Below are 21296 nucleotides of genomic sequence, written 5' to 3'. Positions count from 1 at the left end.
TGGATGCAAGTTTATCACTTGTGACAAGTGCATTTTGGCCCATGATGTGTTATTTTGTGATTAATGCACCTTATTGAGTTTCCGCTTTCTTCTCTGCACGCACACAGGGGAAACGTATGGTTATGTTTGTGTGTATTGGTGAATGTCTCTTGGTATTGTGACCCTGGGGCTGATTCAGAAATGGTGACAGGTGAAGCCCATGAGGGATCACTGTATTTTCTCCTGGCATTTATGAATGTGCTAATTGAAAGAAGTGTGTGGTGACTCACATCTGTTTTGCTCACATTCCCACCATCATTAAAACTGTGGAGGTATCGTGTGGTGGTGCCTGATGTTGGGTTCACTCTACATGAAACCCATGAATTAGAAACCTCCATCATTTTTTAAAGATTTGACTGACATGTTCATGACCCAAGTGCACTCTGGGAGGTACGGCGCCTTATGCATTTAAACTTTGAAACAACGGTGTAGTTACAAATAAAAACAATTTGGTGTTAAGTAACCTAATGCATTCAGTTGAATTGATCACACAGAGTTTTTGTTTCGCATACAGAGAGTGCTCAAAATATCCGCAATAGTTAGTCCCATAAATATTTGACGCGTAGTTGATTTTACAAGCACTGATTTTCAGAGCTTTAAATTAACTCTACTACATTATATATTAATATCATCAACAGCTCTTTAAAAAAATCGAAGCTATCTTTGGCACCTTGCCATAGGTTATCTTTAAGAAAAATGCATTTTCCACAGCCCCCTGCCATCCCCCCAGCCACTTTCTTTTTCTCCATCAGCCCTTTTGGGCAATTGAATAATTTACCTCATTTTGTAGGTACGAGCAGGCAAAGAAACGCTCTTCTGTAATTGCTCCATTATTTTCTTCTGTGCTCTGCTTACCATTCTGTAGGCAACTAATCCCTCACCGTGCCTTTCTCCATGTTATGGGAAGTAGACTTGGGTGATCCAGTCTATCTAGAGTATACAGTATAAAGCACACTGCCCTTTATGGTGTTGATGTTGAATTAGAAAACAAGATGAACGTGGCTTTGGAAGACATGGCAAAGCATCACCATAGAAGATAATTGACAGACTTCAGGAGAATGTCTTTGTCCCGAACGTAGAGGGCATCGATGAAGTTCCATATAACAGAGATATTTACTTATTTATTTTACTGATCCTCTCATATGCACCGACATGGGAGGAATATGACATTTGAGATGTGGACTGGTATTTTTTAGGCTTCAAGTAGAATTTATAGTCTGGTGCGAAATCCTTATATTTTATTAAGACACAGAGAGCAAACTCTGACCTCTTGTACTCCATGTACACCATTTTTGTATGAAAGCTAATGAACCAGCAAACCCAACATTTGATAAGCATGTTTTTGCTAAACATTTTTGTCTCTTTTCATTTTTTATTGCTGGATTTTGATGGATGAAATATGAAGAATGCTAGTGTGAACTGTTTATTTTTGACTGATTGAGAGGTTTGAAAAGGGGCTTTTTAAATCATAATTGCTCTCATATTTAGCAACCTACTAATATATATATATATATATATAATATCCCACCGTTAGTTTTACAACATATATTTATTGCATAAAGAATCCATATTCTGACTAGCAGATGACTGTATATCCACAACGAAGGGGAAGCACATTTGCAATGCAAAACAGGTCCCATAGCTCAATTGCTTGAAAACACAGTTATGTTGTTTAATGTCAGCCTTTGACATTTCATTCACAACAACCAAATTAATCTAGTGGGACTTTGTTTATTGCACTCTAAAAAAATGTTGGGTTATTTGAGAACGCATTGCTGGGTCAAATATAAACTTTTCTGGATTCATTTAACTCAGCGGTTGGGTTCGTTCATTTTGAAACCATATGGTATTTAGGTTTAAGCCATTACATTGCATTTAATAAAGGTATGTATAGGAGAAGGGTTATTTTTGCTAAATAAACACAGATGGTGTAATCAGAATGTCTTGTATCATCCTGATGGGGTTAATTTAGCCATAATTACCACATGACTACATTGCCTATGTTTATTGCTCAGCTACTTGCAGCATAATTAAGATAATAGACAAAATATATTGATTGATTTTTTATAGTGTTATTTCGTGACTTTAAATCCTTTGATATCAAAATGTGCAATTGTTAATGATGAATATCAAGTTTTCTGACAACACAATCAAGATCTCAAATCTAAAACACTTGTTCACAAAAGATTCTGTCAGAAGTCTTACAATATTTTTTATGATTTCCTGCCAACCACACTTGTTTCATAGAACCTTATCAGTTCACTTTGGAATTGATAATCTGGATTAATTGTTAAAAGCATAACAAACTCTGTCCTGTATTTGACAGTGTTATGATGAGTTTCATAAACATCATTGCATATGTTTAATGCAATTTATTCACATGCCTGTGAAGCAACCCAAGGTCTTTTACATATTGCAAGTATCACTGCCTAACAAAATGTGAATCATGACTGTATGCTGCATAGTGAAACATAGCTCCATGTTTAGGAATTCTATGAAAATATATGTTTTTCTCTGTTCCAACATCCTTAAGTTTAAAAAAAAATCGGCACAACCCCAATCGAAAGAACTGATGTTCAAATTATATTCTAGTTGGCATTAACCTGTTTCTTAAATGTATTTTATTTATTGATTAAATCAGGACCCTGTATCGTTTGTCCTTGTCACTGCGTTAACTCTGTGAATCGATCACTCTCTCTCCCTGTAGCACTAGTTAGATCAGCTTGTCACATAATGTGCATGGCACTGCATCTGACCAGAGTCTGTGTGGCGCTCTCTTGGCTGTGTTCAACAGGAGGAAATCCACAATTACGCACCTTGAAAATCTTCAAAGCGGTTTAAATATCCTTACAATTGATCGAGACTACATCGATACACAGCAAATCGAACACAAGTGACATTTTACCATTTTTTGCTTGAGCCAAGACACTCGTGCGGGGGTTTGGAACAGCGCGCAGTCTCTGCTTTCTGTGATTTTTTTGTTATTTTAGAAGATTTTTGAACGTTTTCAGTATGGCAGCACAACACGGATCTAACATAACGGGGAACTTTACGAACCAGTTCGTGCAGCCGCCGTGGCGCGTCGCGCTCTGGTCTGTTGCGTACAGCTCCATCCTCGCCGTCGCGGTGTTCGGAAATCTCATTGTGATGTGGATCATTTTGGCGCACAAACGCATGCGAACTGTCACCAATTACTTTCTGCTCAACCTGGCGTTTTCGGACGCATCGATGGCTGCTTTTAATACTTTGATCAATTTTGTTTATGCCACGCATGGCGATTGGTACTTTGGAGAAGCCTACTGCAAATTTCACAACTTTTTCCCAGTCACTTCTGTCTTTGCGAGCATTTATTCTATGAGCGCTATTGCGGTTGACAGGTAGAGTACGAGTTGACTTTAAATAACTGTAAAATCTTGATGTCATGAATATGATTTATGTAAAATAAGTGCTGCAGGACTAGATATAAAACATTTTTAACACCCACAATGGACCTAGAATCTTCAAAGACCACGACTAACCATGGTTTTATTAAAGTCAGTGAGGGAATGGTAACCAATCTTTTGACAGATTATATGTTATTACTATATGGGTTTACCACAAATAACATATTAAACCGGTTACTTGCTTAATTATTGACAAATTATTTAAAGTGTGATGTTTACACATACCCACCTCACTGGCTTTTCAATTGCAGTTCTTATTCTGTATACAGGTCTCTTGATCAATGCCATCTCTTGGTTAGATTATACCCCGTCATTCTTTCAGTAGGTATAAATTCATTGCCTAGCCTTCATTTTACAAAATAGGAAGTGGTTTGTTTAAATATTTTTGCTGTTTTTTATTCTTCATTTTGTTTGTGGTGTCTATTTTTCCAGCTGATGTAAATGCCCAAGGCAGTCTGTCACACAGAATGGCTGACTTTTTGCAAAGTGGCTGAACAATGATTGTGGATGGGGGCTTTTTTAACTACAGAGCTTTCATTGACATCTTGCAAAGTGCAAACGCACATTGATTCTGTTAATGGAAATCAGTAACACATGTCAGTGCGTTCCATTTCAAACCATTTTCATAAATGCATTTTTAGAACAAGCTGATCACATTGGAATTCATTACTATTTCACATGGTGGCAAAGCAAATCGTACTGAACTGTACAAATGATATTGTACAAATCGAATAAGCCACCTAGTTATGAATTCCTGTGAGATTGTGTTGGTTAGAAAGATCTTTTATAGCCTAAATTGAAAAGGTGTCTCTTATTCATACAGAAACATTCCACAAGGCCAAGCTGTCTAACATCGGAGATACAGTTGATGTTGGGGAGGTTGAGGACTTGTCTCAATTGCTTATACATTGTATAATTGTATACAATGTACAATGTACAATGTATAATTGCTTATACATTGTATAATTGTATAAGCAATCTACAATTGCTTATACAATTAGCAAAACAAAGAACAAAAACTTGATAATTTTTCAAGGTTTAAACCTTTCCCATTTTCACAAAGCACCATGAAATGCATAGGGGTCAAACATGTTGGATAGTAAAATGGATGCACAGTAGTTCAGTTGTAAATTAATTCTTCTCACTCTCTTCTTCTTCTCACCTACTGGACAGACTGAATTGAGAGAGACGTAGGACGTTTAGCACTAGCAGTGTGCAGAATCCTGATTCAAGAACAGAATCCATTGATCTTGCTTATCCTTGCCTTTAATAAGATGAAATCAAGAGATTGAAAGAACAGTAAGAACCAATGTGTGTTAAGACAACAGAGTGCAACAATAGAAGTAAAATACGTTAAGAAATACATCGAGGACTTGGCTTTGAAAAGCAAAACATTAAAAACAGACCATGAACTTGTAGAAGCCACAAATCAATCTGATTCATAAAAAATAAAAAAATGTGTTTTTTTACACTACCCATAATTCAGAAGAAAGATTATTGCCGATCCACCAATCAAAGAAGTCAAAGTCACCATGCGTGAACTGTGCTAAAAGAGCTGAGCAGCGAACACAGTTCCCATGAAACATTGCAATAAATGTAATTAAGTTTTATAAATGCACATGTATAAACAGCCACAAAAGAAATTAAGAGACCATATTCCACATTTTTATTTATTCTGCATTTATTCTTGCAAATACCAGCGGAAAATGAAAAAAATAAAAATTTCCAGGCCGATATGATTAGGAACTATACTTGTAATAATCAAGGAAATTTGCTGCCGTAACATATCCACAATATATCCACAGCGGGATATATTAGTCAATGCTTTTGAACCAAAAATACTTTCGGAATCAATTCAGCTAAAAAAAAAAGTGTTGGACTATATTGTTAGAAAATAACATTCCTTTATAAATGGAAGTAAATCAAGATCAGACCTTCTGCAGTATATTGTGCTCTATAACACTTTCAGTGCTCCACTGAGAGCCAAGTCTCTGCCATAGGCTCTGCTTCAGAACTTCAGAGATGTTAGAAATTTTGTTTTTCTTTTCAATCTTCAATATGTCTCCCCTACATGGGTAGAAAAAATCTCCAGATGATTTTTTAAGCTTGTCTTCTCACCCCTTCAGATATCATGCCGTGCCATCGAATCTTTAATCTTTTCCCCTCTCCACCCCGCTGCCATTTCCTCATTTCTCCTTTGATTAGACATTGTGCGGACTGATAATATCTCACTAACCTCCTTCACTTCTCTGGGAAAATAATGTGTATTAAATGGGACATGTGTAGTTCATCAATAGCCTTTCCAGATACGGATGATTAGTTTGATGCGGAACGCAAGCGTCCATACATTTAGGAACTTACTTAGGTAATTTATTTTGTGTGCTGTTAAAAAGCTATTTCAGCATGAGCGGTTGAGTTCTGCATCTAGGATGATTAGTACAGGAGTTATGTAATGTTAAAGATTAGAATGAGTATAAGAATAGTCATATACAACAAATTTCATAGTTTGTGCTTTATAGGAACCTTTTGATCGATTGTTTACACCTATTACCTGCCTAAGTCTGTGATCCAGAAAGTGGTTAGCCAAGGCAGATCTCTGTTAACACCTTGTATTACCATGAATCCCCGGTGACCACTCGTGATCGGATTTGTTACATCCGTCACTGCATGAGATATAGGCCAGAAAAACATAGCAGCACAAAAGGCAGTGATTTCTCTCACAAGATCCTTTGAATAGAACAGATACATTTCATTGTTTCACACAACCTGTGTCACAGCAATTGCAACCCATGCTCACTCCCCTCTCCCATTTGAAGCACTATACGGTGGCTAACACAGGACTAAGATGTCGTAACGTTTGTGCTTATTTGCTGAAGGAGATTAGGTATATATGAAACATGCTCTATAGAGCGTGTCCGTTTAGAGCTGTGTAAACAACATGGTGAATACCATGCAAGGGGACCCGCGGTGTGAGATGGAAATGGCTAATTTTAAGGAAATAAAAATATAACGCTTCATTATATATGGTCTCTAGACACCTTTTAAGACACAGTTATGTATATTATATTGCATGTCTCTCAATAGATATTCCAAAAAATTACACACTGGTCCTTTAAAAACTTTTTTCTATACATTGACCTGTATTTAGCAAGCTTAGAAACAAATTTTTCACATAAATATTTTTGCAATTTCATTATATTTTTCTACTTAGCGTGAAAACCTATCATCTTATTGTTTTATAAATAAGAAAGTTAAAGTTTTATTTTAATCCTCAGGCCATCGCAGATGTGTTCTAAATCAAAATTTTAATTATTGGGTGAACTTTTCGTTTAATAAAGACTTACACCATTGCCTGCAAATGACAAGTTTTATTGTTTTAAATTACAGAAGGTGGACATCTTCTTATTGAGGGTAAAGCTTTCTGTAGCTCAGTGGTTAGAGCATGGCGCTAGACAAAAAAACAAAGGTCATGGGCTTGATCGCACATACTCAGAAACCAATAAGTATAATGCAATGTAAGTAATTTTGGATTAAAATGTCTGATAAATGCATAATGTTAATGTGTGCCAAATGATTCAATATACCAAATCAAAACCGTTTTGATAACCCCTTTGCATAATATCTTCAAAATATTGAATTCAGTGAAAAAAGTGATTGATTTGTGAATTAGAAACAGTTTTGAATCTTAAAAACTGTATTTCAATGCACAGTTTTTGCACTCAAATGCGCATTGTTTTTAATTTCACAGCATTGTTGTGGATTACTCAAGGCAGATACCAGGTACACACGTCTCCCTGAGACCAAATACTATTCACAAATAAGTGTTTTAAATAAGCTTTATCTGAAAATATCATCTGCTCTAAAAGAAAATATACTTTAAAGTTTGCGGATATTCCCTAAAACTTATTAAAATGGTAAACGTGGACATACTTAACTCAATGTGTCTCTGTTACAGGGTGACATCCTTTTCTTTTATTGAATAAATCAGGTTTATCATATAGACTATTCATATGAATAAATTCACTCTGAAATAATTCATAAGCCTATTTAGAAAGTGAAGAGGTTGAGTCCGATATTGTAATTGATTCTCGTCTCGGGTTTGTATAAGATCAAAATGCTTAAAAAGATGGGCCAGGACATTACTTACTTTGCATCACAAGTCTGCCATGGTGGTGATTTATATTCTGAAAGCTGGGTTTCCTTTAAGGATGTACCTCTAACAGTAGTTTACAAGGCTTTGTTTTACAGTGGAGAAGCAAATTCAATTAAAGAGAACATATTATGTGGAATAAATTGATCATGCAAAGATTTTATAGTAAAATAAACTATAATAGACTCAAACACTTGTGAGAAAAGCACTGTATGTCATTTCATATGCAAAAAGTGTGTTTTATACTGTGTGGAGTTAAATGGTTGCGAAACACACCCACTTAATTCTGAAAAGCAATGAAAAATGCAATATAATGGCTGCTGTAGACTAGAGGGATAAAAAAGCAATAAAAACAGTAATGAAAGCCCTATGAAATTAACTAGTCCTTTATAATCTGCAAACGTCAAAGGTGTTGTTATTTTGCTTTTTTTGTCATCTCTGTTTAGATGAAGCCACTAAAACATCAGCATTAGAATTACACCAGACAGGAGAAAACTAAATGCAGACAACACTGTTCCTCACAGTTATTTCCTGTTCTCAAAAATGTCACAGGGCTTATGTCTCCAGGCCACATATCACAAACCCCACACTTGAGGTTGTGTTAGTTGTTTATGTTTGCTGGTAGCCAGTCACTGCCCTTATGCTCAGAATACTTGTGACGTGCGCTGGAATTTGCAGCAGGTCAGTGTGCCCACGCTCGTATTTAGGAGAAATTTTGAGATTTGTGTTGACACCACTTGCCACGACTGTGTTTTCCATTAAATCAATGTTTAATTTCGCTGATATTGGCATTGCTGGTGAAAAAATCCATTCTGGTGCATTCAGCAATGTTTATGAATATTTAATACAACTATAATGCTCAACATTTTTTGACGGATATTGAGGGCCGGCGGGTTCAAATTCAGTTCAAACAGTTTGTCATTTGTAGAATTACACTGTAATGTACTGTTATTTGGCACGGTTATTATAGATAAGCTGTGTTGTATAAATGTAGCTTAACAATAACAGCACATCACAGCAGGAAATAATTAACCCTTTTTAATTGCAGTTTATTATATAATTTGCATTTCTGGACATTTTACAGACATGCTGTGGTTTTATCATATGTATCTCTTATTTCTCCTCCTTGGTTTTTTCAACACGTTTCCAAATTTTCTATCCATGCTGGCTATATCTTGGGGCTCTTAAAGAATAATTGGCTGTCTAACAAGCCATTTACTCTACAAGAGTCCTTAAGTAAGCAAATAGCCCCTATTCAGTTTTGAATGATTCTGAATATGTTAACGATGTCATAGTTCAAAGTTCACGTATTATCAATGTCATATGATTGGTGCCTTCCTGACTTCTTATGAAATGAAGGCTTATTTGCCACATTCCTGCCATCACTGTTCTGTTGTTATTAAATGTTTTTTTCTTTGATGACCATTTTCCTTAAAAATTTAAATTCTGTCATAATTTCACCAGTCTGAAGTCTTACTTATTTTTTGTGCAGAACATAATACATGAAATTCTTCAGACTGAACTGCTCACTCTTTACGATTACAACAATATAGAATTAAAGTTAAAGTTCACCCCAAAATAAAAAAAATCTGTCATCATTTACACAACTTTTTGTCATTTCAAACCTGTTCTTCTGCGGAACATAAAGAAGATATTTTAAAGAACGTTGGTATCCGAACAACGGCGGTACCCATTGACTTCCATTGTATAGACACAAAACTGATACAAGTGAATAGATGCGCCGTTGTTTGGTTACCAACATTCTTCTAAATATCTTATTTTGTGTTCTGCAGAAGTATATAACTCATACAGGTTTAAAATGAGCGGGTTAGTGAATGATGACAGAATTTGAATTTTTCGAGTGAACCATCCCTTTAAGCTTTTAAGCAGCAAAACACACAAAAACAACACAAATGTAAAAAAAATGTCCGTGACTTGTGCACCACATTCCAAATATTCCGAGACAGCATTTTGTGAGGAATACACCGTCCCCAAACTCAAAAAACAGACCATATTCTATTTTTGTAGAAGTCAAACAGGCCTGGAATGACATAAAAGAGAGTAAATAATGATGGAAATTTAATTTGTAGGGGAATTAATCCTGTAGTGTCATGCCTGGTAGCTTGAATTCTTAACATTCTAGGTTTTAACAGCCTAGTGAAAGATTTAGCTATCCATGCAGCAGTGCATATGCAAACGCTCTGCTCTTTGATGTGACCCATTATCAATCTGCTATTAAATCATTACACAACTTGGAAATTGAAAATCGCCCGAGCGTGGTGCTTCTGTGATGTATTGTCACTTTGATGTTGTTTAAAGCTGTAAAGCAGTGTATTTTGAATTGCGCACACAGGTGCATTCATAAGCCGTATCATAAACTGACAGACGAGTCTGAACAATGTTCTGTTTGTGTTGCATAGGTATATGGCCATTATCCATCCTCTGAGATCACGCCTCTCAGCCACGGCCACTAAGGTTGTCATTGTGTGCATCTGGGTGCTGGCGGTGGTTTTGGCCTTTCCTCTCTGTTTCTTTTCAACCATCAAGAAGTTACCCAAACGGACTCTTTGCTACGTTGCCTGGCCCAGACCTGCAGAGGACCCTTTCATGTGAGCACTCTTTATATTATTATTAAAAAAAAATACTTTAGAGTCTTAAATGTTCGTTTTTCAAGATTTTTAGAATAGTAAATTAACATTGTATAGATGGTTTCTTCAGACAGTCCTGTATTCTTTCGCATTTAAACCGTATGGGACATTGACATCAAGCGATTGAGCTTAGTATCGCAGTCTAAATTCAAAATAGTGGACAGGCAAGTTTAGCCAATGAATGGTTCTTCTCGGTTTCTTTTGCCTATTTATGAGAAATAATCTACAGGCACTCTTTTATTTGCAAATGTTTATGTTGATGCTTTGAAACCGTCTCAAGAACTCATCCAGTGGCTTCTTTTCGGGGCCATATTATCCTGAACAGATCGCATTTAATAAAGTTAATTACTTTCTTTTTATAACTCTCACATTCAGTGAAGATAAAAGCAAGTTAACTGCATGAAGTTAGCAAAGAACTACTGTATGACCAGAGAAAAATTAAACTCGCTTTCTGTTATTCGAAAATGGACCGTGGGGCGCTATTGAGAACTGCTGGGTGCTTCTGACCTCTGAACAGCTGAGGTTTGAGAGCAACTCTCTTGTATCAGGCTGCACAGCGATTAAATAATCAATCAGCCGTGTAAAAATGATTGACAGGTTGGATTTGCCTGAAGGTCACCAGTTGAAGAGCTCTGGCACAATGTACTGTAGGGTAAAGTAATATTATATGTTTCAAACTGTTAACATTTGCTTTGATTGCAGTCTATCTAGAATGTATGAATAATTGTTCATAAAACAAATGCATTGGAATGTTTTGCCATCTTAATGAAACTTCGCAAGAATAATAAAATATTTTAAGGGAAAGCTTACTCAGTCTTGCCTCAGACAGAGTTTTGCTCTGTCAGAATTTTTGGATCCCATTGGACTCCTCCAATATCTCTTGGTGTGACAGTACAGGGTTTTTCAAACTTTATGATGCCAAGAACCCCTAAATATGATCCTTTTGTGAGAGACCCACATCCTATCCATCTATGCATTTGTATGTAAAGTATGTTAGATAATTGTGTTTGATGTTCTGGACCACAAAACCAGTCAAACGGCGCACAGGTAGCCTATATTTGTAGCATTGGCCAACAAAATATTGTATGGTTCAAAATTATTTATTTTTCTTTTGTGCAAAAAAGATTAGGATATTTACTAAAGGGCATATTCGATGAAGGTTGTTTGTAAAGTTCCTACCATAAATAGATAAAAAACTTGATTTTTAATGAGTGGATGCAGCAAAATAGCTAACAAAAATGGCTGGAAACACGTCTACAAATTTGCTTGCTGCTGTATACTCTTTGAGAATTACCCACTCAAGTTTGTTATCTACTATGTAAATCTTCAAATCTTTGCTTTCAGGTTAATTTACTCTGTACAACATCATGACAGTGGTAAGTCCACAGAGAGCGTTAAAACAAACCTGTTTCTTCTCAGCAACGGCCTGCTACAACGCCTTTTATTGACAACTTAAAGGCGATTTTCTCAATATTATTATTTTTTTTGCACCCTCAGATTTCAGATTTTCAAAGCCAAATATTGTCATTTCATAACAAAAATATCTTATTTATTCAGAATTCAGGTGATATATCATCATCAATAAAAAAAAATGTTTTTGTGGTCCTGGGTCACATATTGTTAATAATTACACTTAATCTTTAATGTATAAAGCTTAGAGAAACATTTTTAATTCTATTGTATTAGTACTGTAGCATTTTTTTTTTCAATAAATTGTGTTTCATAGCAATTTTTACAAACCCAAGTGAAATATATCACACAACACTACGAACTGCTGGGTTACTTTCAGCGCAGCGTTGTGTGAAAAATGGACAAACCCAGCTGTTTCATCCCCAAATTCTGTGTTTTTTAACCCATTGTTGGATCAAATGTAAACATTTTTATGGGTTAATTTAATCTAGTGACTGGATTTGTCCGTTTTTTACCTAATTTTGGGTTGAAAATTACTTAGCATTGTGTGGGAAAACATATAGTGTAAAAACTCACTAGAAAGATACAAAACAATAAAAAATACAGGACTTTATGTAGCAAGAAAAAGGAGGCAATATGGACACTTTAAATTAGATGAAACGATAATAGCGTTCAGTAGACCTTTTTTAGAACATTTTATCACTGGTCTTTTTTTACTGATTTTTCTGGGGTCCTCTTTGAAAACCCCTGACATAGGCAACCATATTTCTCTCTCTTGGTCTAGGTATCATGTTATAGTGGCAGTGCTAGTGTACATTCTGCCTCTTGTGGTGATGGGTATCACCTACACTATTGTTGGCTTGACACTGTGGGGAGGAGAGATTCCTGGTGACTCATCCGACAACTACCAGGGCCAACTGAGAGCCAAAAGGAAGGTAAGCAGTTCATGTTTTTCTGCCTATGAAATAAAATTAAGTAAATAGCTATATTTAAGTGTCATCACAGTGTTTTAAAAAAACAGGATAGTGTAAAGAAATTATACAACTTTACTTGTTTATGCTTCTGTTTAGCGTTCTAGATGTGTTTTCAGAGCAATAGTTGACCAGTTTCTGCTAATTTGGTGTAATACTTTCTTTAGCTTGGTGTAAATCCCTGCATTCACTTTTTTGAGATCTGTTGTGCTGGGGGAACAATCACAAACATACAAGCAAATACATCACATACTCTCATTTAATGGATCAGTGCTGCACTATGTGGGATCAATAAGATACAAGATAAGAAAGTTCTGTAAAGAAATGTGAAAGTGATGGCCAGCACAGCAGGTAGTGAATAGAAGAGAGAGGAAGACAGAGAGATGCAGACTGTGATCAGATCAGACCGGACTGTTATTTAGTTAGTTTTGTTTTAGCTTTTGTTTGTGTACACCACAACGTTGCACCTTCAAATTTAGTGGAAAATATGAGACGTTTCATGATAAAAGAGAAATGGGCCAACAAATGCAATAAAACGGTTCTCAGAGGAAAATGTAATTGCTCAGAGGTTGCGGTTTCATTGCCCGCATGAGATTTACCCATATTGATTTCTCCGTTATGTTTCATTTATGCATCAACAACGTCACAGGTTATTCTTTGAACATTTCATAGAGAGAGACAGTTTTTGACAGGTAGGTGTCTTTCAGCTCAACTTACTGTAGGATTGTTTGATAATAGGAATTTAGGAATGTTTATTGAATGAACGCATGCATGAATTATCAAAACCTTGTGATGTTTTATTTCTCTTAGGCCAAAAAAACAAGATTTGAATCTTTTTTACACATATTATTTCACTTTCTACTATTCATTTGAAGAAGTGACTGTAGGGCAAGGTTTTTTGATGTACCGGTGCTACGGTAGTATCGTGATGCAAAACATTTCAAACACCCATAAGAAATGTTGCATATTCACATAAACATTCATTTGAACACTTTCTGCCTTTTTGCGATGTTCCTCTCCAAAATCCTCCATGTTTTTAACGATTCAGTGAGTCATTTATTAAGACACTTGCCTCGTTCTTAAAGAGATGAAAATGAAATGAAAATGAAAATTCTGATTTTCTCATCTATTGTCATTTCAAACCTGCATGACTTTCTATCCTCTGCAAACACAAAAGAACATATTTTGAAAAACATTGTTGACCGCAGGGAGAAGGCAGCCATTCACTTGCATCGGTTTTGTGTTCAAACAACAGAAGTCAATGGGGGGCATCGCTGTTCGGTTATCAACACTTTACAAAATATCTTTTTTTGTGTTCTTTCAAAGAAAGAAATTTATACAGGTTTGGAATGACATGAGGGTGAGTAATTGATGACAAAATTTTCAACTATCCCTTTAAAGTTAGCATGAAACAGAAGTAGCGATTGTCTTTTTTTCTGTATCGTGATGAATATCCGAGTGAAAAAACTTTTGAAATAAGCAAAATGTAGGGCGGGACTTCATTAGGTACTGATTGTATCGTTGAAAGTTGGGCGTTGCCTACAAAATGGAGTCAGATTTGTAAGCCAGTTTGCAATCAGTCATTGAATCCCCGCCCTCGTGCCAACCCGTTTCTGATTAAAGATTGATTAAAGAAAAAATTATAATAAATACTGCAACACTCTGTAAAACATAGAGAAAATTATAATATTATTATTTAATGTGAATAAATGAAGTTTGTTGAATGATTCACTGTAAAAAAAGCCACCTCCTATTTGCCGCTTTAATTTCACAATTAAAGTAAGCCTAATAGTGTCACAAATCCCCAGAAAAATACGATGCTCACCAGATTGGAAGACATTTTACCAGTTTAATGAAACCACTGGTGAAAAAACAGTTGACCAAATCCACAGGGAATTATCCACAAAGGGGTAATCCACAATAAGGCAAAATCAGACAAAAAACACTTCTTGGGAAATAGAGACAAAAAAATACTTCCACGGATGAATCAGCATAACAATGCTCAAGGGGTCTGAACTAGAGTAAATAGAACAACAACTAGACCTGACAAACACTGACACATAAGGCATAGTATATAAAGAGTACGGGGAGATTAGCTGCCGGGGAAAGGTGCAATCAGGATGCTGGGTGCAAGGGATCATGGGGAGAGTAGTCAGTGAGGACTAAAAGTCTGGGGAATGAGAGCGGGGAAATCAAGGGAAGAGCACTGATGTTGGGGGTGTGGCAGGCAGCTATGCTGCATCAGTTGCCGTAGCCACCCGTTCACGGATCACTCCAACTGACCTAACAGATCGATGAGGACAACGAGGGGGCGAGGGGCCGGACAGTTGGGGTGCGAGGGCTGAAAGTCTCTGAGGAGTGCTGGGACTAGAATGTCATCACTAGCCTGCCAAGATCATTCCTCTGGTCTGTTTAACTCCCAGTTAACCAGGTATTTCAAGCAACCTTTTTGTCCTTTCTCTGCTGGGCCTCATCGATGGGTGGAGGGGGGGATTTCAGTCGCCGCACCTGGCTCTGTGGAGGGAACATGAACAGGATTATGATGAGATTTTAGGAGAAAGACATGGAATGAGGGTAAACTTCTGTAGTGAGGTGGGAGTTGAAGACGGTAGGTGGGTGACTGGGATGATCTGGTTCAGTACGTTGGAGGGTCCAATGAATTTTTACAGGGCTGTCACAGATGGAAATCATAGGTGGTGAGCTAAACCTTTTCTCCAGGTGCCTACTGTGGAGTGAGTGAATGACTCGTGTCAGCATTCTCCTTTTGTCTGCGGAGAGCCTGTTGGAGGTGGGTGTGAGCTCCCAGCCCTCTCGCTCTTCCGAAACCAGTGGTCCATAGATGCCACCGACGAGGGATCTCTCGACCAGGGGAATAGGGGAGGTTGGTAGCCGATTATGCACTGAAATGGTGTTAATCCAGTGGAGGCTTTTCGGAGCGAATTCTGTGCATACTTTGCCCAGGCGAGGAAGTGGTGCCAACTGTGCTGGTGGTCATGACAGTAAGATCTCAGGCATCTCCCGGTGTCCTGATCTTGCGCTCAGCCATAGGCCTGAGGGTGATAGCCGGAGGTTATGATGACCTTCACGTTGAGGTGCTTAAAAAAGGCTTTCGAAACTTGGGATATGAATTTGGGGCCTCTGTCCGGCACGATATCCTCAGGGAATCCGAAGTTTTGAAATACACCATTGAAAAGGGATTCTGCTAAGGCTGTGGGCAGCTGGGGCCGGACAGTGGCAGATCTGTGAGGAAGTCTATTGTGAGATGGGACCAAGGATGGTTGGGGACTGGCAGAGGCAGTAGAAGGCGCACTAAATTGTGGCTGAATTTTGCAAAATCACAAAAAGACAAAGCAAAGTGTAATTATTGTGACAAATTATTATGTTGCAAGACGGGTGTCACCAGCAATATGGCAAAGCATCTACAGTTGGTTCATCGTATCGAACTACAAGAATACACAATTTTATGTGTTGCGCACCCCGAGTGCCCACACTGACTCTTCAGTAGCCGCCGATGACAAAAATGCGGGGACAACGTCGGATGCTCACATCTATGCTACGTAATCTTTTTGCGCAAAAAAATCATTCAACATGTTTATTTGATGCTGGTAGGGAAATCTGACAGGGTATTTACACGGTACACTTCATTTATGTATTCATTTTAAGCAGGTAGGTCTATCTGATAGAGTATTTTGCATTGTAAAATCATCCTACCTGTTTATTAATTAGATTATATTAAGTTTTACCTTAAGGTAGGAAAATCTGACAGGGTAGGACAATTTGGCAGAACAGCGGCACATGATGCTGCACGTCAGACTCTTCTCCCTCGCTTCGAAAGGAAGGCTTTCACAGGACACTTTTTTGAGATCAGCTGTAACATCCATCCATCCATCCATTTTCTACCGCTTATCCGAACTACCTCGGGTCACGGGGAGCCTGCGCCTATCTCAGGAGTCTTTGGGCATCAAGGCAGGATACACCCTGGATGGAGTGCCAACCCATCGCAGGGCACACACACTCACTCATTCACTCTTTGCATACTTTGCCCAGGCGAGGAAGTGGTGCCAACTGTGCTGGTGGTCATGACAGTAAGATCTCAGGCATCTCCCGGTGTCCTGATCTTGCGCTCAGCCATAGGCCTGAGGGTGATAGCCGGAGGTTATGATGACCTTCACGTTGAGGTGCTTAAAAAAGGCTTTCGAAACTTGGGATATGAATTTGGGGCCTCTGTCCGGCACGATATCCTCAGGGAATCCGAAGTTTTGAAATACACCATTGAAAAGGGATTCTGCTAAGGCTGTGGGCAGCTGGGGCCGGACAGTGGCAGATCTGTGAGGAAGTCTATTGTGAGATGGGACCAAGGATGGTTGGGGACTGGCAGAGGCAGTAGAAGGCGCACTAAATTGTGGCTGAATTTTGCAAAATCACAAAAAGACAAAGCAAAGTGTAATTATTGTGACAAATTATTATGTTGCAAGACGGGTGTCACCAGCAATATGGCAAAGCATCTACAGTTGGTTCATCGTATCGAACTACAAGAATACACAATTTTATGTGTTGCGCACCCCGAGTGCCCACACTGACTCTTCAGTAGCCGCCGATGACAAAAATGCGGGGACAACGTCGGATGCTCACATCTATGCTACGTAATCTTTTTGCGCAAAAAAATCATTCAACATGTTTATTTGATGCTGGTAGGGAAATCTGACAGGGTATTTACACGGTACACTTCATTTATGTATTCATTTTAAGCATTTCAAACATTACTTCATCCCCGCTGACCCTCAACACCGGTGCTCCTCAGGATTGTGTTCTCCGCCTACTCCTGTACTCCCTGTACACACATGACTGTACAGCCACACACAGCTCCAACCTCATCGTCAAATTTGCTGCAACACAACGGTGATAGGCCTGATCACTGACAATGACCAGATAGCCTATAGAGAGGAGTACCCAGACCAAATGATGTCAGAAGAACCACCTCTCACTCAACATCGACAAGACCAAGGAGCTGGTGTTGGATTTCAGGGGACAGAGCAAAGAAAACACACCCATCACCATCGACAAGACACCTGTGGAGCGGGTAAACACCTTTAAGTTCCTTGACGTTCACATCACTGAGGATCTCACATGGATGCAGTGCTAAAGAAAACAAACCAATGCCGCCTGGTTTGGAAACAGCACCACTGTGTCACGGTTCATGGATTCATTGCCTCTCCCTCGCTATGTGGATGCACGTGGGTTGAATGGGTGCGGCTCATCAGCACTGCTCGGGTTCCGCTGATGAGCTGATCAACGCCAGCTGTTTTGAATTAGAAAGTCCTATATATTGCTTGTCATTCCGTCTTGTCTTTGTCAGATGGTTGTGGAGGTTCTCGGGTCGGCACTCTCCGTCTATTCTCCTCGCTCCAGTTCCTGGTGTCTGTTTGGACTTCTGCCTTGTTCGGAGGATCGTGTTCTGGTTTCCTGCAAGCTGTCTGCCCCATGAGTCCTGCATTGCCGAGCCGAGTTATTGACTCTGCATACAGTCTTTGGACCTACACTACCTCTGTTCCATTGGTGTTAATAAACACTAGTTCACTTGCTATTGAATCCTTGACTGTTCTTTCGAGCCATGACAGAACCATCTGAACCACACCATGGATTCAGCGAGTGCAGCCAGTTTCGAACATATTTTCACTGGTAACCACGCCCGCCTCGGGTCGGGCGATACAGGCTGTGGTAACGCAGGTGACCAAACTCACCTCTCAATTACAAAGTCTGAGAGGTCCCACTGCGCCAGCACCGCCCCCGCCTATTTCCCCGGAGAATCCCAACCTTAACCGGCCGGAGCCGCGCATCCCCACGCCTGAGAGGTATTCAGGTGAACCAAATTTATGCAGAGCCTTTTTAACCAAGTGTTCGATTTACTTCTCTCTTCATCCCATGACATTTTTTCCGAGGAGAGTAAGGTGGCACTAGTTATGACGCTGCTGTCTGGACGTGCGGCTCTGTGGGGAACAGCGGTGTGGCAGAATTAACACGACTGCTGCTCCTCGTTCCAAGCACTCAAGCAGGAGATGGAGCACGTGTTCGACCGCGGAGTCGCCGGACGCGAGGCAGCTCGCCAACTGGCCGATCTCCGACAAAACAACAACTCTGTTTCCGACTATTCCATCGAGTATCGGACGTTGGCCGCCGAGTGCAAATGGAATGAGGAGGCGCAGTGGGACATGTTCCTGCATGGGTTGGCTGACCGTGTTCACAAGGAGATTTACACGTTGGAGCTACCCAAGACGCTTGATGGACTGGTCGAACTTGCACTACGAGTTGATGCAAGTCTACAACAGAGAGAGACTCGACCATACCAGGCTCCTGTGGGTGAGTTCGCTGAGTTCTCCGGTTACAGGAGAGTGAACACGGTCAGTCCCTCTAACGATCCTGAACCCATGCAGGTGGGTCGAGCTCGGCTCTCCCGGGAGGAAAGAGAACATCGCCGCTCGAGGGGTCTGTGTCTCTACTGTGGAGAGGCCGGCCATTTCATTTCTACCTGTCCTTTAAAAGACCAAGCGCGGCGGTAGGAGGGAGAATACTGTTGGGCGGGCTTTCCATGACCAGACCCTCGAACGCCACCATCCTCCTGGTGAGACTCCAGTGGGCAGGCAGTTCTTTTAACGGCCAGGCGCTGGTGGATTCGGGAGCGGAGGGTAACTTGATGGACTTTTCTTTGGCTCATAAACTTCACCTCCCTATAACAGCGCTAGATTTTATCACCGCCCTCCCGCCCTCCCAGGGCAGTACGGTCGTTTTGACCGTGGTGGACTGGTTCTCGAAGGCGGCTCCTTTTATTCCCTTGCCCAAATTACCCTCAGCCAAGGAGACAGTGTTGACCGTTGTAGACCACGTCTTTCGCTCACATGGCCTCCCGATGGACGTGGTCTCTGACAGAGGACCCCAGTTTGTGTCCAAATTTTGGCGAGAGTTTTGTGAATTACTGGGAGCGACTGTCAGTCTGTCCTCAGGGTTTCACCCCCAGAGTAATGGCCAATCCGAGAGAGCCAACCAAGATTTGGAGAGGGTGTTGCGATGTTTGGTCTCCAGGAATCCTTCCTCATGGAGTCAACAACTTTCAATGGTGGAGTACACTCACAATATCAGTTACCAGTGTCGTCCACGGTCCTTTCTCCGTTTGAATGTAGTTTTGGTTACAAGCCACCAATTTTTCCTAGTCTGGAATCCGAAGTCGCTGTCCCCTCCGCCCACGCCTTCGTCCAGAGGTGTCACCGCACATGGACTAGAGCCCGTGAGACTCTACTCCAAGTGGGGGCGCGCACCAAGGCTAAAGCCGATCGCCACCGGTCTAAGCCTCCCGCATACGTCGCTGGTCAAAAGGTGTGGCTTTCAACCAGAACATTCCTCTCCGCTCCGTTTCTAATAAACTTGCTCTCAAATTCATTGGCCCGTTCACTCTCACCAAGATTATTAGTCCGGTGGTAGTCCGCCTTAACCTTCCTCCAGTGTACAGGAGAGTTCATCCCATTTTTCATGTGTCAAAAATAAATCCTGTATTTCATTCTCACCTCAATCAGCCTGCTCCAGTTCCCCCCCGCGGCGACTCGTAGATGGGGAACCTACATATTCGGTTAGTCGATTACTGGACTCGAGACGGAGGGGACGCGGAATCCAGTACCTGGTGGACTGGGAAGGTTACGGTCCGGAGGAGAGGAGTTGGGTTCCTGCTAGGGATATCCTGGATCACTCCCTTATCGATGATTACAATCGACAGGTAAAGGTGTCGGGGAACACCAGGCGGTGTTCCTAGGAGGGAGGGGTACTATCACGGTTCATGGATTCATTGACTCTCCATTGCTATGTGGATGCACGTGGGTTGAATGGGTGCGGCTCATCAGCACTGCTCGGGTTCCGCTGATGAGCTGGAAAGTCCTATATATTGCTTGTCACTCCGTCTTGTCTTTGTCAGATGGTTGTGCCTACACTACCTCTGTTCCATTGGTGTTAATAAACACAAGTTCTCTTGCTATTGAATCCTTGACTGTTCTTTCTAGCCATGACACACTGGCAACCCCAAAAATCTGCAAAGGGTTGTGCGAACTGCCCACCACATTATGGGAGGTGAGCTTCCCTCCCTACCAGGACATCTACACCAGGTGGTGTATAAGGAAAGCAAGGAGTGTATTAGGAAAGCAAGGAGGATCATCAGGATCATCACTCCAGCCACCGCCACATAGACTCCTCTCTCTGCTGCCCTCAAGAAGATGTTTCCGCTGCATCCGATCCCGCACTAGCCAACTGATGGATAGCTTTTTCCCTCAAGCTATCACGCTAATGAACAGCCATAACTAACACACTCCACAGCACACTCCCACTAACGGTATGCCACATACTGCACTTTAACTCTAATACAGCTCAAACTGGACTACACTCACACACTGCACTAATACAAAAATCTATCTGCTATCACTGAATACCATACAGGGCACATCCATGACATTTGTGTATCCAGTTTACATATAATCTGCTGCACCTTTGTATATTATTGTGTGTACATAATGCAGAATGTGTACATATGGTGTATAATGTGTATTGATAACTGTAAGTATGTCTAATAGTACACTGTTTGTACTGAGTTTATGTAGTG

The 21296-nt window shown here is 40.1% G+C and overlaps 1 protein-coding gene across 1 annotated transcript in view; it reads left to right on the top strand.

The window, feature by feature from the left end:
- Positions 1-3051: 3051 nt before the first annotated feature.
- The window catches only part of tacr3a (tachykinin receptor 3a), a 44362-nt gene continuing 26117 nt past the window's right edge, over positions 3052-21296 (top strand). The window contains exons 1-3 of the mRNA XM_056767671.1: positions 3052-3416; positions 10053-10241; positions 12475-12625. Coding sequence (XP_056623649.1) covers positions 3052-3416; positions 10053-10241; positions 12475-12625 — 705 coding nt within the window. The remainder of the gene's footprint in view (positions 3417-10052; positions 10242-12474; positions 12626-21296) is intronic.

The sequence above is a fragment of the Triplophysa dalaica genome, chromosome 2, assembly GCF_015846415.1.
Source record: "Triplophysa dalaica isolate WHDGS20190420 chromosome 2, ASM1584641v1, whole genome shotgun sequence".
In the NCBI taxonomy this organism is placed as follows: Eukaryota; Metazoa; Chordata; class Actinopteri; order Cypriniformes; family Nemacheilidae; genus Triplophysa; species Triplophysa dalaica.
The sequence above is the reverse complement of the archived record's forward strand: the minus strand, read 5'-3'. Positions and strand labels throughout refer to the sequence as shown.